Here is a 13,095-nt window from a genome sequence, read left to right as displayed (position 1 = left end):
GATACTGAAATTTGACTGTGATTTTATTAAGAAGGCGGTAATCAATACAAGGTCTCAAAGAACCATCCTTCTTGGCCACAAAAAAAGAACCCTGCTCCCAATGGTGACGACGACGGACGAATATGACCCTTCTCCAAGGATTCCTTTATATAACTCCGCATAGCGGCGTGCTCTGGCACAGATAAATTAAACAGACGGCCCTTAGGAAACTTACTACCAGGAATCAAATTAATAGCACAGTCGCAATCCCTATGAGGAGGTAGGGCACCTTCAAATACATCCCGGTAATCTGATAAAAACTCAGGGACTTCAGAAGGAGTGGAAGGTGAAATTGAGAGCAATGGAACATCACCATGTACCCCCTGACAACCCCAGCTGGACACAGACATAGATTTCCAATCCAACACTGGATTATGGACCTGTAGCCATGGCAACCCCAAAACGACAACATCATGCAGATTATGCAACACCAAAAAGCGAATATCCTCCTGATGTGCAGGAGCCATGCACATGGTCAATTGAGTCCAGTACTGAGGCTTATTCTTGGCCAAAGGCGTAGCATCAATTCCTCTCAATGGAATAGGATACTGCAAGGGCTCCAAGAAAAAACCACAGCGCCTGGCAAACTCCAAGTCCATCAAACTCAGGGCAGCGCCTGAATCCACAAATGCCATTACAGAATAGGACGACAGAGAGCAAATCAGAGTAACGGACAAAAGAAATTTAGACTGTACCGTACCAATGGTGGCAGACCTAGCGAACCGCTTAGTGCGCTTAGGACAATCGGAGATAGCATGAGTGGATTCACCACAGTAAAAACACAGCCCATTCCGACGTCTGTGTTCTTGCTGTTCAGCTCTGGTCAAAGTCCTATCACACTGCATAGGCTCAGGCATATGCTCAGAGAATACCGCCAGATGGTGCACAGCTTTGCGCTCACGCATGCGCCGATCGATCTGAATGGCCAAAGACATAGACTCATTCAGACCATCCTTAAGGGCTTCAGAAAGACCCTTTCTGAAAATTGCCGCCAGTGCACATTCATTCCACTGAGTAAGCACAGACCACTTTCTAAACTTCTGACAGTACACCTCCGCATCATCCTGACCCTGACACAAAGCCAGCAAGATTTTCTCTGCCTGATCCACTGAATTTGGTTCATCATAAAGCAATCCAAGCGCCAGAAAAAAACGCATCAACATCACGCAATGCCGGATCTCCTGGCGCAAAGGAAAATGCCCAGTCTTGAGGGTCACCACGCAACAAAGAAATAATGATTTTTATCTGTTGAGCGGGGTCACCAGAGGAGCGGGGTTTCAAAGCTAGAAACAGTTTACAATTATTTTTGAAATTCAAGAACCTAGATCAATCCCCAGAAAACAAGTCAGGAATAGGAATTTTAGGCTCTAACATAGGATTCTGAACCACAAAATCTTGAATGTTTTGTACCCTTGCAGAGAGATGATCCATACAAGAGGACAGACCTTGAATGTCCATATCTACACCTGTGTCCTGAACCACCCAAAGGTCTAGGGGAAAAGAAAGACAAAACACAGTGCAAAGAAAAAAAAATGGTCTCAGAAGTTCTCTTATCCCTCTATTGAGATGCATTAATACTTTGGGCCAGCTGTACTGTTATGACCTGGTGGTTAGGAGCACCCGGAATGACCTGATAGTTAAACCTCATACAGGACGAGCTCTGGGATGTGGGAGCTCTGCTGACCGCAATCCCTAATCCTATCACACACACTATAAATAGCCGTGGAGCGCTCCTGACCAGACCTAGGCGCCTCATCACAGCCTAAGAACTATCTAGCCCTAGAGATAGAAAATTAAGCCTACCTTGCCTCAGAGAAATTACCCAAAGGTAAAGGAAGCCCCCCACATATATTGACTGTGAGTAAAGATGAAAGTCACAAACGCAAAAATGAAACAGGTTTCAGCAAAGGGAGGCCAGACTTACTAAATAGACAGAGGATAGGAAAGGTAACTTTGCGATCAGCACAAACACCTACAAAAGACCACGCAGAGTGTGCAAAAAAGACCTCCGCACCGACTCACGGTGCGGAGGGGCCACTCTGCATCCCAGAGCTTCCAGCTAGCAAGACAAAATCATGAAAACCAGCTGGACAAGAAAACAGTGAACAAATAATGACTATCAGGAACTTAGCTTCTGCAGGAGAAGGCAGGTCACCAGAGAGATCCAGGAGCGAACTGAACCAATGCAAAAACATTGACAGCTGGCATGGAGTAACTGAGAGGAGTTAAATAGAACAGCCAACCAAAGGATAAACCACGTCACCTGTGTAAGGAACCTCAGAAGCAGCAGCTTCACTCACAGCCACCAGAGGGAGCCCATAGACAGAACTCGGCGAAGTACCATTCACGACCACAGGAGGGAGTTCGACAACAGAATTCACAACACATCCTGCTGTATAAGCAGGACTCCATCCTATCTCCCATATAGGCAGGATATCATCCTATCTCCCGTATAGGCAGGATGCCATCCTATCTCCCGTATAGGCAGGATACCATCCTATCTCCCGTATAGGCAGGATATCATCCCATCTCCCATATAGGCAGGATATCATCCTATCTCCCGTATAGGCAGGATATCATCCTATCTCCCGTATAGGCAGGATACTATCCTATCTCCCATATAGGCAGGATATCATCCTATATACCATATAGGCAGGATGCCATCCTATCTCCCATATAGGCAGGATATCATCCCATCTCCCATATAGGCAGGATATCATCCTATCTCCCGTATATGCAGGATATCATCCTATCTCCCGTATAGGCAGGATATCATCCTATCTCCCATATAGGCAGGATATCATCCTATATACCATATAGGCAGGATACCATCCTATCTCCCGTATAGGCAGGATATCATCCTATATACCATATAGGCAGGATACCATCCTATCTCCCGTATCGGCAGGATATCATCCTATCTCCCGTATAGGCAGGATATCATCCTATCTGCTGTATAGGCAGGATACCATCCTATATACCATATAGGCAGGATATCATGCTATCTCCCATATAGGCAGGATATCATTCTGTCTCCCGTATAATAATAATAATGATTTTATTTATATAGCGCCAACATATTCCGCAGTGCTTTACAAATTATAGAGGGGACTTGTACAGACAATAGACATTACAGCATAACAAAAATCACAGTTCAAAATAGATACCAAGAGGAATGAGGGCCCTGTTCGCAAGCTTACAAACTATGAGGAAAAGGGGAGACACGAGAGGTGGATGGTAACAATTGCTTTAGTTAGTCAGACCAGCCATAGTGTAAGGCTCGGGTGTTCATGTAAAGGTGCATGAACCAGTTTACTGTCTAAGTATGTAACAGTACAGACACAGAGGGCTAATAACTGCATAAAGTGTATGAGAACATAATGCGAAGAACCTGATTATGGTTTAAGTTTGTTTGTTTTTTTTAATGGGCCACACAGGGATAGTTAGGTTAATGCGTTGAGGCAGTAGGCCAATCTGAACAAATGAGTTTTTAGGGCACACTTAAAACTGTGGGGATTAATCATATTAACCTAGGCAGTGCATTCCAAAGAATCGGCGCAGCACGTGTAAAGTTTTGGAGACGGGAGAGGGAGGTTATGATTATTGAGGATGCTAACCTGAGGTCATTAGCGGAGCGGAGGGCACGGGTAGGGTGGTAGACTGAGATCAGGGAGGAGATGTAGGGTAGTACTGTAGTTTTGTACTTGCTTCTGGAGTGGATGTGTAGCCAATGTAATGACTGGCACAAGGTAGAGGCATCGGTGTAACGGTTGGTGAGGAATATGATCCTGGCTGCAGCATTCAGGACAGATTGGAGCGGGGAGAGTTTGGTATGAGGGAGGCCGATTAGTAGAGAGTTACAATAGTCCAGACGAGAATGAATAAGTGAAACAGTAAGAGTTTTTTCAGAGTCGAAAGTAAGAAAAGGGCGAATTCTAGAAATGTTTTTGAGATGCAGATAAGAAGAGCGAGCCAGTGATCGGATGTGGGAGGTGAATGAAAGCTCGGAATCAAGGATGACCCCAAGGCAGCGTGTTAGGGGTCGAGTTCCCGCTTCTGCACAGGGGGAATCTCAAGCCACCTCCGCTGCGGTCTCCCATTCTTGTCCAGCCGCAGTGGAGTCTGCTCAGCAAAGACGTCGGTCCCAGCGTCTTGCTCATTCTCACTCTGTTCTGAGAGTTACTGCTGCTTCTCCAGTCTCTGCCATTAAAGTCAGTGCTGGTCAGCAGCGAGCGGACTTCTCTGGGACTAAGTCCTTGTCTGCACGTACTGAGCATGCCCAGGGTAAGATCTCCCGTTGGAGATCGAGGGTCATGTGCTCAGGCTCTGCAGCACATTCCATTGGTCCTCTTGGCAGGTCTTGGAAGGGCAAAAGTGCTGTAACCACTTATTGTGCTGCAACTATATAAACTGCGCATGACCACACGGCCATGCGCTAGTATTGTCTAACAATTGCTAATGTGTGTATGTTGTGAGTGCAAGTCGTCCTTGGATACCCCTACCCTATTGAATGTCTGTTCGCGGAAGGTGTATGGTTGCTATCTAGCGCCCGACTTAGCCTACAGCACGAATCACACATTACAGCGTCCAGTTGCTGTGACCGCCAGTACGGCGCCGTGCACTTCCTCTGTGCTTTCCTTACCCAAGCCTGGGTGGTTAGTGGCGTTCGTCAGTGCGGCACTGCATGCACTCTTGTGCCTTAATATTGTTATTCAGTTTCCTTACACACCCAGTTGCGGTGTTGTGCCAGCAAGGGTCTAATCGGACTTCAATCCTAGTTGGGGTTGAGTTCGCTGACTACTTGCTCGCGCTTTAGGTGCGGTACCGCGGTCCTGTGACTTAACACGATTGCTTCTTTCACGCTGGGTGAGGTTTAACCCACGCGTGTATACTTTAGTGTACCGCCATATAGTCTGCAAATTGCTAGCAGCAGGTTTTCACCTGCACGGTGGACCCCGGACTGCGAACGCATCTGTCTTGGTGCGTTCCGCCAGTCCTAACAGAATACTAGCGCCAGGGTCTGGCTAGTAAAATGGCGGACGACCAGCGTTTACAGAGGTACATCCAGCAGCTGGAGGGAAGGTTGGCGGCTCTTGAGCGTACAACCTCAGCTGTGGATGTCACTGCTGTAGCTGTGCAGGCTGCAAGTGTAGCCGCAGCCAGTTTGTCCGCTGCCACCCCTGCTCCGACTTTATCCCGTCTCCCGCTTCCTGACAAGTTTGCTGGCGACAGTAAACATTGTCGCGGATTCGTGAGCCAGTGCTCTATACATCTTGAGCTCCTGGCGTCACGTTTTCCTACGGAGCGGGCGAGAGTGGGATTTATCCTATCTCTCTTGTCGGGTAGGGCGTTGGAGTGGGCAACGCCACTCTGGGAGCGAGATGATCGTGTGGTACAGAGTGCTCCTCTCTTCTTGGACACTCTGAAGCAGGTCTTTTTAGGGCCTCGGGTTACCCACGACACCGCACTCCAATTGTTGTCTATTACGCAGGGTACGTCCGTGGTCAGCCAGTTTGCCATCCAGTTCCGGACTCTAGCTTCAGAGTTAGAGTGGCCAGACAAAGTTCTTATTCCGGTGTTCTGGAGGGGACTGGCAGACCATGTGAAGGACGCCTTGGCCACTAGGGAGATACCGGCCACACTGGAGGAACTTATTTCTGTGTCTACCCGCATCGACCTCCGTTTTCACGAGCGGAGGTTGGAGCGGACCCAGTGTAGGCAGAGGTTTCGGCTGGCTCCAACTTTCGCCAGACCTCTGGAATCCCCTGTCTTGGCGTCAGATTCCCATGAGGCCATGGAGGTTTCTCGAGCGGGACCTAAATCTCTAGCCGCTCGAGTACCCGTGGTTTGTAAAAACTGTCAACAACATGGACATTACGCCAATAAATGTCCGCGGTGGTCGGGAAACGATCGCGTCTAGTAACCATTGGGGGAGGTTCACTAGACACAGCAGCATTCTCCTCCAAACTGTCCTTTAAAGGGACAATCCTGTTAGGCTCCTCCACTCTAACAGTCGAGCTTTGTGTGGATTCAGGAGCAGAGGGAAACTTCATGTCCTCTGCTTTTGCTACACGTCATGCTATACCACTAGTCATGCTCGCCAAACCAATAACGGTTAGAGTTGTGAATGGGGCGACACTCCCACTGCAAATCACACACCAGACAGTTCCGTTCTCGCTGTCCATATCTCCTTCCCACCAGGAGATTATTTCCCTTCTTGTCCTTCCTGAGGGAATGGATGAGATTTTGCTGGGAATACCCTGGCTCCGTTTCCACTCCCCACATATTGAGTGGTCCTCAGGGAGAATATTGGGTTGGAGTAAGTCTTGTTTGGGCAGGTGTGTGAGTGAGTGTGTACAGGTCTCTACTACCGAGGTACCCGCAGATCTTTCATCACTTCCCAGGTATTATTGGTGTTATGCAGACGTGTTCTCTAAAAAGGCTGCTGAGACTCTACCGCCCCATCGCCCTTACGACTGTCCTATCGACCTCTTGCCTGGAGCCGAACCTCCTCGGGGAAGGGTATATCCCCTCTCTCTCCCGGAGACGGAGGCTATGTCTCAATACATTCAGGAGAATTTGGCAAGAGGGTTTATAAGGAAGTCAGTGTTTCCGGCAGGGGTGGGATTCTTCTTCGTGCAAAAGAAGAACGGGGAGTTACGTCCTTGCATCGATTATAGGGGTCTCAATGCTATCACTATTAAGAACAAATACCCGTTGCCCCTGATATCGGAGCTCTTTGACAGATTAAGGGGAGCTAAAATATTCACCAAATTAGATCTGCGGGGTGCCTACAATCTGATTCGCATCCGTGAGGGGGACGAGTGGAAAACGGCTTTCAATACCAGGGATGGGCACTATGAGTACCTGGTGATGCCTTTCGGGCTCTGTAATGCCCCAGCCGTTTTTCAGGACTTTGTCAACGATATTTTCCGGGATATGCTTTCTACCTCGGTCGTAGTCTATCTGGATGATATTCTCATCTTCTCTCCAGATATTGACTCCCACCGGAGAGATGTTGGCAGAGTTTTCGAACTCTTACGGGCGAATTCCTTATATGCAAAGTTGGAGAAGTGTGTGTTTGAGCAGGAGTCCTTGCCTTTCCTGGGCTATATCATCTCGGCCCAGGGATTGGCTATGGATCCTGCCAAACTACGAGCAGTGATGGACTGGCAGGAACCCCATTCTCTTAAAGCGGTGCAGCGCTTTATGGGGTTCATAAATTACTATCGCCAGTTCATTCCCCACTTCTCAACTTTGGTAGCTCCCTTGGTATCCCTCACCAAGAAGGGAGCGAATCCCAAATCGTGGTCCGAAGGGGTCTTCAAGGCCTTCACTTCTATAAAGTCCCATTTTGCTAGCGCTCCCATCTTACATCGTCCCGATGTGGGTAAGCCATTCCTTTTGGAAGTGGATGCCTCATCCGTTGGTGCAGGAGCAGTCCTCTATCAAAAGGATGCTCAGGGTCGGAAGCACCCATGCTTCTTTTTCTCAAAGACCTTCACACCAGCGGAGAGAAATTACTCCATCGGGGATAGGGAGTTGCTGGCAATGAAGTTGGCCTTTTTGGAGTGGAGACATCTCTTGGAGGGTGCTCGGTTCCCATTCCAAGTTTTCACGGATCACAAGAATTTGGTCTATTTACAAACAGCCCAGCGGCTGAATTCTCGTCAGGCCAGATGGTCCTTGTTTTTCTCCCGGTTCCACTTTACCCTACATTATCTCGCCGGGGAGAAGAACATTCGTGCTGAAATATAAGAAAAAATAGGAGCGCACTTACCCTGGTGTGGTATGCATCACTTTATTGAAACATAAAAGGTGGACAGCAGGGAGGGGCAGGATCGGCCGGCCGTTCCTGCCCCTCCCTGCTGTCCACCTTTTATGTTTCAATAAAGTGATGCATACCACACCAGGGTAAGTGCGCTCCTATTTTTTCTTATTTTTCTACTTTGGACTCTGCATATTTTTCTGGAAGCGGCACCCCTGATCTATTTGGTGTGGAGGATACATTTAGCCTACTTTTTCCTGCTAGGTGTCGAACTGTTTGGTTGGTGAGTTGGATATGTCAGCTGTGCGGTAACATATGTGCGTTCTGTGTTTTTGGATTTTATATTTGAACATTCGTGCTGACGCTCTCTCTCACTCCTTCGTGTCAGCTGAGGAGGAGGAGGACGAGCCTCGGCTCATTGTCCCTTCGGAGAGTCTGAGAACTGTAGCTCCGGTTTCGCTAGAGTCTGTGCCTCCGGGCAAGACTTTTGTTCCCATCAATTTGCATCCGGAGGTTCTCTCTTGGGCTCATTCGTCCAGAGTGGGTGGACACTTTGGGGCAAAAAGGACATCTGAGTTACTGGCGAGAATGTATTGGTGGCCACATATGGTTCGTGACGTCGGAGACTACGTTCAGGCATGTGTCTCTTGTGCCAAGAATAAGTCTTCCCGACAACGGCCAGCTGGTTTGGTATACCCTCTGCCGGTGGCAGACAGGCCCTGGGAGATGGTCGGGATGGATTTTGTTGTGAGTCTGCCCAAGTCTCGTGGCTGTACCATTATTTGGGTAATCACCGACCATTTTTCTAAAATGGTGCATTTGGTGCCGCTTCCCCAGTTACCTTCTGCACGGGCCTTGGCAGCGTTGTTTGTCAAACACATCTTTCGTCTTCACGGTATGCCAGACAAAATTGTCAGTGACCGAGGTCCCCAGTTTGCATCTCGGTTCTGGAGAGAGCTTTGTCGTCTTCTCAATATCGAGTTGAATCTCTCTTCGGCTTATCATCCTGAGACGAATGGGTTGGTAGAGAGAGCCAACCAGACCTTGGTCACATATCTGCGACATTTTGTTTCTGCTAAGCAGGATGACTGGGCATCTTTGCTACCGTGGGCGGAGTTTGCTCTTAACAATGCTGTCGCTGATTCCACTGGACAGACTCCATTCCTCCTTAACTATGGTCAGCATCCGCGGGTACCTGTGCCCATGCCCGTGTCTTCCGCCGATTCCAGGGTGGCAGACTGGGCTGTGGAGGCACGGGACATTTGGGATCGCACTCAGGATGCCATTCAGGCTTCCAAGGAGAGAATGAGGTCCTCCGCCGACGCACATCGGCGCCCCGCTCCAACCTTTGCTCCTGGCGACTTAGTGTGGCTCTCCGCCCGTAACATCAGGCTGCGAGTTGAGTCTACCAAGTTTGCACCTCGCTACTTAGGTCCTTTTAAGGTCCTCGAACAGGTTAATCCTGTGGTTTACCGTCTGGCCCTTCCTCCACGCCTAGGTATCACCGACACCTTTCATGTGTCCCTCCTTAAGCCCGTCTACATGTCCCGGTTTTCTGAATCATCTACTGGGACGTCGGGTTCGTCTACGGACGATTACGAGGTGAACACTATCTTGGGGTACAAGGTGGTTCGTGGCAAAAAATGTTATTTGGTGGACTGGAGGGGTTACGGTCCTGAGGATAGATCCTGGGAGCCTGCTGAGCACATTCGGGCTCCACAGCTCATTGCTGCCTTCGAACGTAGCGAGGCCCAAGGAGGGGGGGGGGGCCCTAGGAGGGGGGGTGATGTTAGGGGTCGAGTTCCCGCTTCTGCACAGGGGGAATCTCGAGCCACCTCTACTGCGGTCTCCCATTCTTGTCCAGCCGCAGTGGAGTCTGCTCAGCAAAGACGTCGGTCCCAGCGTCTTGCTCATTCTCACTCTGTTCTGAGAGTTACTGCTGCTTCTCCAGTCTCTGCCATTAAAGTCAGTGCTGGTCAGCAGCGAGCGGACTTCTCTGGGACTAAGTCCTTGTCTGCACGTACTGAGCATGCCCAGGGTAAGATCTCCTGTTGGAGATCGAGGGTCATGTGCTCAGGCTCTGCAGCACATTCCATTGGTCCTCTTGGCAGGTCTTGGAAGGGCAAAAGTGCTGTAACCACTTCCTGTGCTGCAACTATATAAACTGCGCATGACCGCACGGCCATGCGCTAGTATTGTCTAACAATTGCTAATGTGTGTATGTTGTGAGTGCAAGTCGTCCTTGGATACCCCTACCCTATTGAATGTCTGTTCGCGGAAGGTATATGGTTGCTATCTAGCGCCCGACTTAGCCTACAGCACGAATCACACATTACAGCGTCCAGTTGCTGTGACCGCCAGTACGGCGCCGTGCACTTCCTCTGTGCTTTCCTTACCCAAGCCTGGGTGGTTAGTGGCGTTCGTCAGTGCGGCACTGCATGCACTCTTGTGCCTTAATATTGTTATTCAGATTCCTTACACACCCAGTTGCGGTGTTGTGCCAGCAAGGGTCTAATCGGACTTCAATCCTAGTTGGGGTTGAGTTCGCTGACTACTTGCTCGCGCTTTAGGTGCGGTACCGCGGTCCTGTGACTTAACACGATTGCTTCTTTCACGCTGGGTGAGGTTTAACCCACGCGTGTATACTTTAGTGTACCGCCATATAGTCTGCAAATTGCTAGCAGCAGGTTTTCACCTGCACGGTGGACCCCGGACTGCGAACGCATCTATATCATCTGTCTTGGTGCGTTCCGCCAGTCATAACACAGCGGGCATGTTGCTTTGGAGTAATGGTGGAACCGCACACGGAGATGGCAATCTTAGGCAAAGGTAGGTTAGTGGAGGGAGAAAACACGAGGAGATCAGTTTTTGACAGGTTCAATTTCAGATAGAGGGAGGACATGATGTTAGAGACAGCGGTAAGACAATCACTGGTGTTTTCTAAAAAGGTCGGCGTGATATCAGGAGAAAAAGTGTATCATTGGGTGTCACCAGCATAGAGATGGTACTGGAAACCAAATCTACTGATTGTTTGTCCAATAGGGGCAGTATACAACGAGAAGAGGAGGGGGCCTAGGACTGATCCTTGAGGAACCCCAACAGTAAGGGGAAGGTGAGAGGAGGAGGAACCAGCAAAACATACAGTGAAGGAGCAGTCAGAGAGATAGGAGGAGAACCAGGAGAGAACGGTGTCCTTGAGGCCGATGGAGCAGAGCATAGTGAGGAGGAGCTGATGATCCACAGTGTTGAATGCTGCGGAGAGATCCAAGAGAATTAGCATGGAGTAGTGACCATTAGATTTAGCTGTTAGTAGGTCATTAGAGACTTTAGTGAGGCAGGATATCATCCTATCTGCTGTATAGGCAGGATATCATCCTATCTCCCATATAGGCAGGATATCATCCTATCTCCCATATAGGCAGGATACCATCCTATCTTCCGTGTAGGCAGGATGCCATCCTATCTCTCGTATAGGCAGGATACCATCCTATCTCTCGTATAGGCAGGATACCATCCTATCTCCCATATAGGCAGGATAATATCCTATCTCCCATATAGGCAGGATATCATCCTATCTCCCGTATAGGCAGGATATCATCCTATCTACGGTATAGGCAGGATATCATCCTATCTCCCGTATAGGCAGGATACTATCCTATCTCCCATATAGGCAGAATATCATCCTATCTCCCGTATAGGCAGGATACTATCCTATCTCCCATATAGGCAGAATATCATCCTATCTCCCGTATAGGCAGAATATCATCCTATCTCCCGTATAGGCAGGATATCATCCTATCTCCCATATAGGCAGGATATCATCCTATCTCCCGTATAGGCAGAATATCATCCTATCGCCCGTATAGGCAAGATATCATCCTATCTCCCGTATAGGCAGGATACTATCCTATCTCCCATATAGGCAGAATATCATCCTATCTCCCGTATAGGCAGGATACTATCCTATCTCCCGTATAGGCAGAATATCATCCTATCTCCCGTATAGGCAGGATATCATCCTATCTCCCATATAAGCAGGATATCATCCTATCTCCCGTATAGGCAGGACTTAAGAACAGATAACCAACACATACACAAAGTCAAAGTATCTTTCTATAGTTTGCAGCTACTTTGGTCCTAAAACTATCGTGTATATTTTTTAGGTTTCCACTGGAAGAGAGTGGTATATTCATGCAATCTACACTGTGAGGTCCAAAGAAAATACCAACAGAGGCATTGGAAAGAGAAGCGTAGATGTCCAGTACCATTCTGTATTGAGCACTGGCACTTCCGGAGATTCCAGAAACCATCGTAAGAAGAGAGATGCCAATGAAGTCCCAACAGTTGCTCAGGAAATTGGTATTGAGAGCAACAGAGGAACCAATATCCAGCATATAATTTTGGAACGTAACAACAAAAAGACAATTCCTGAGAAAGAAATCTCCCCAGATGGGATAATACCAAGAGAGCTAAATAAGGAGGAAAGTGAGATTAATGTGGTGATCATTGTGGTCATCATCGCCGCTATATTGTTATTAGTGGTTTTTGTGATAGCAGTTATTTTATTCATGGCAAAGCGTAAGCAAAAGTCTAAAAAGAAAGAAGGGAAAGAGTCGGGAAGCAGCGAACCCATGATGCCTCCTCGTGGATACAGTACAGACAGCTCCGAGGTTTGACATCGTGGATCCATGAGCCAAGTAATGTACAAGTGCCTCAAAAATAGCAAATTGAAACTCTTTCCAGGAAAACGCCTGCTTACTCTGTGCCCCATGATGGTCCGTCTGCTCTTAAATACCTCATGTATGTCTAAAGTGTTGGAAGAAGGATGAGGGGCACGAATGGGACCGAAACATCAAACCATTGTTTGTACAACTAGAATTCCTGACAACCTGAACTCATGCACTAAACATGAAAAGGCGCTAAAAAAAGGCAAAAAACTGTAAATGAGGATTGTCCTCTTGTATTTCTTTTATATTATTTAAAAATGAAAATATGCAAAGGTGCTGAAAGCTCATCTCTTCGTTCACAGGGAGAGCTTTTTCTAATATTATCCATTCGAGGTTCAATTATCGTACTCTACATGTTAGTTTTCGAAGATTTTTTTCCAACAGACTTTCCAATCATGTTGTGAAGATTGCTATAGAATATTGTTCTTGTCCCATATGTTTTGGGATATGGAAACAGGTGACATGGTCAAGTCGTGAATTTCTTCCCAGTGTTTCCATCTATTTTTATAATTCATTGTTAGCCAAAGATTCCTCTGAGGTATAAGGTGCTAGTCTAAAAAA

At 48.0% G+C, this 13,095-nt stretch overlaps 1 protein-coding gene across 1 annotated transcript in view; it reads left to right on the top strand.

The window, feature by feature from the left end:
- Nucleotides 1–12,727, top strand: part of FREM2 (FRAS1 related extracellular matrix 2) — a 337,360-nt gene extending 324,633 nt beyond the window's left edge. Inside the window, exon 24 of the mRNA XM_069758934.1 lies at nucleotides 11,971–12,727. Within this exon, the coding sequence (XP_069615035.1) occupies nucleotides 11,971–12,483 (513 nt within the window). The 3' untranslated portion in view covers nucleotides 12,484–12,727. The remainder of the gene's footprint in view (nucleotides 1–11,970) is intronic.
- The last annotated feature ends 368 nt before the right edge of the window (nucleotides 12,728–13,095 follow it).

Source organism: Ranitomeya imitator, chromosome 3 (genome assembly GCF_032444005.1).
Source record: "Ranitomeya imitator isolate aRanImi1 chromosome 3, aRanImi1.pri, whole genome shotgun sequence".
NCBI classification, from domain to species: Eukaryota; Metazoa; Chordata; class Amphibia; order Anura; family Dendrobatidae; genus Ranitomeya; species Ranitomeya imitator.
This window is presented reverse-complemented; position numbering and strand designations above follow the sequence as displayed.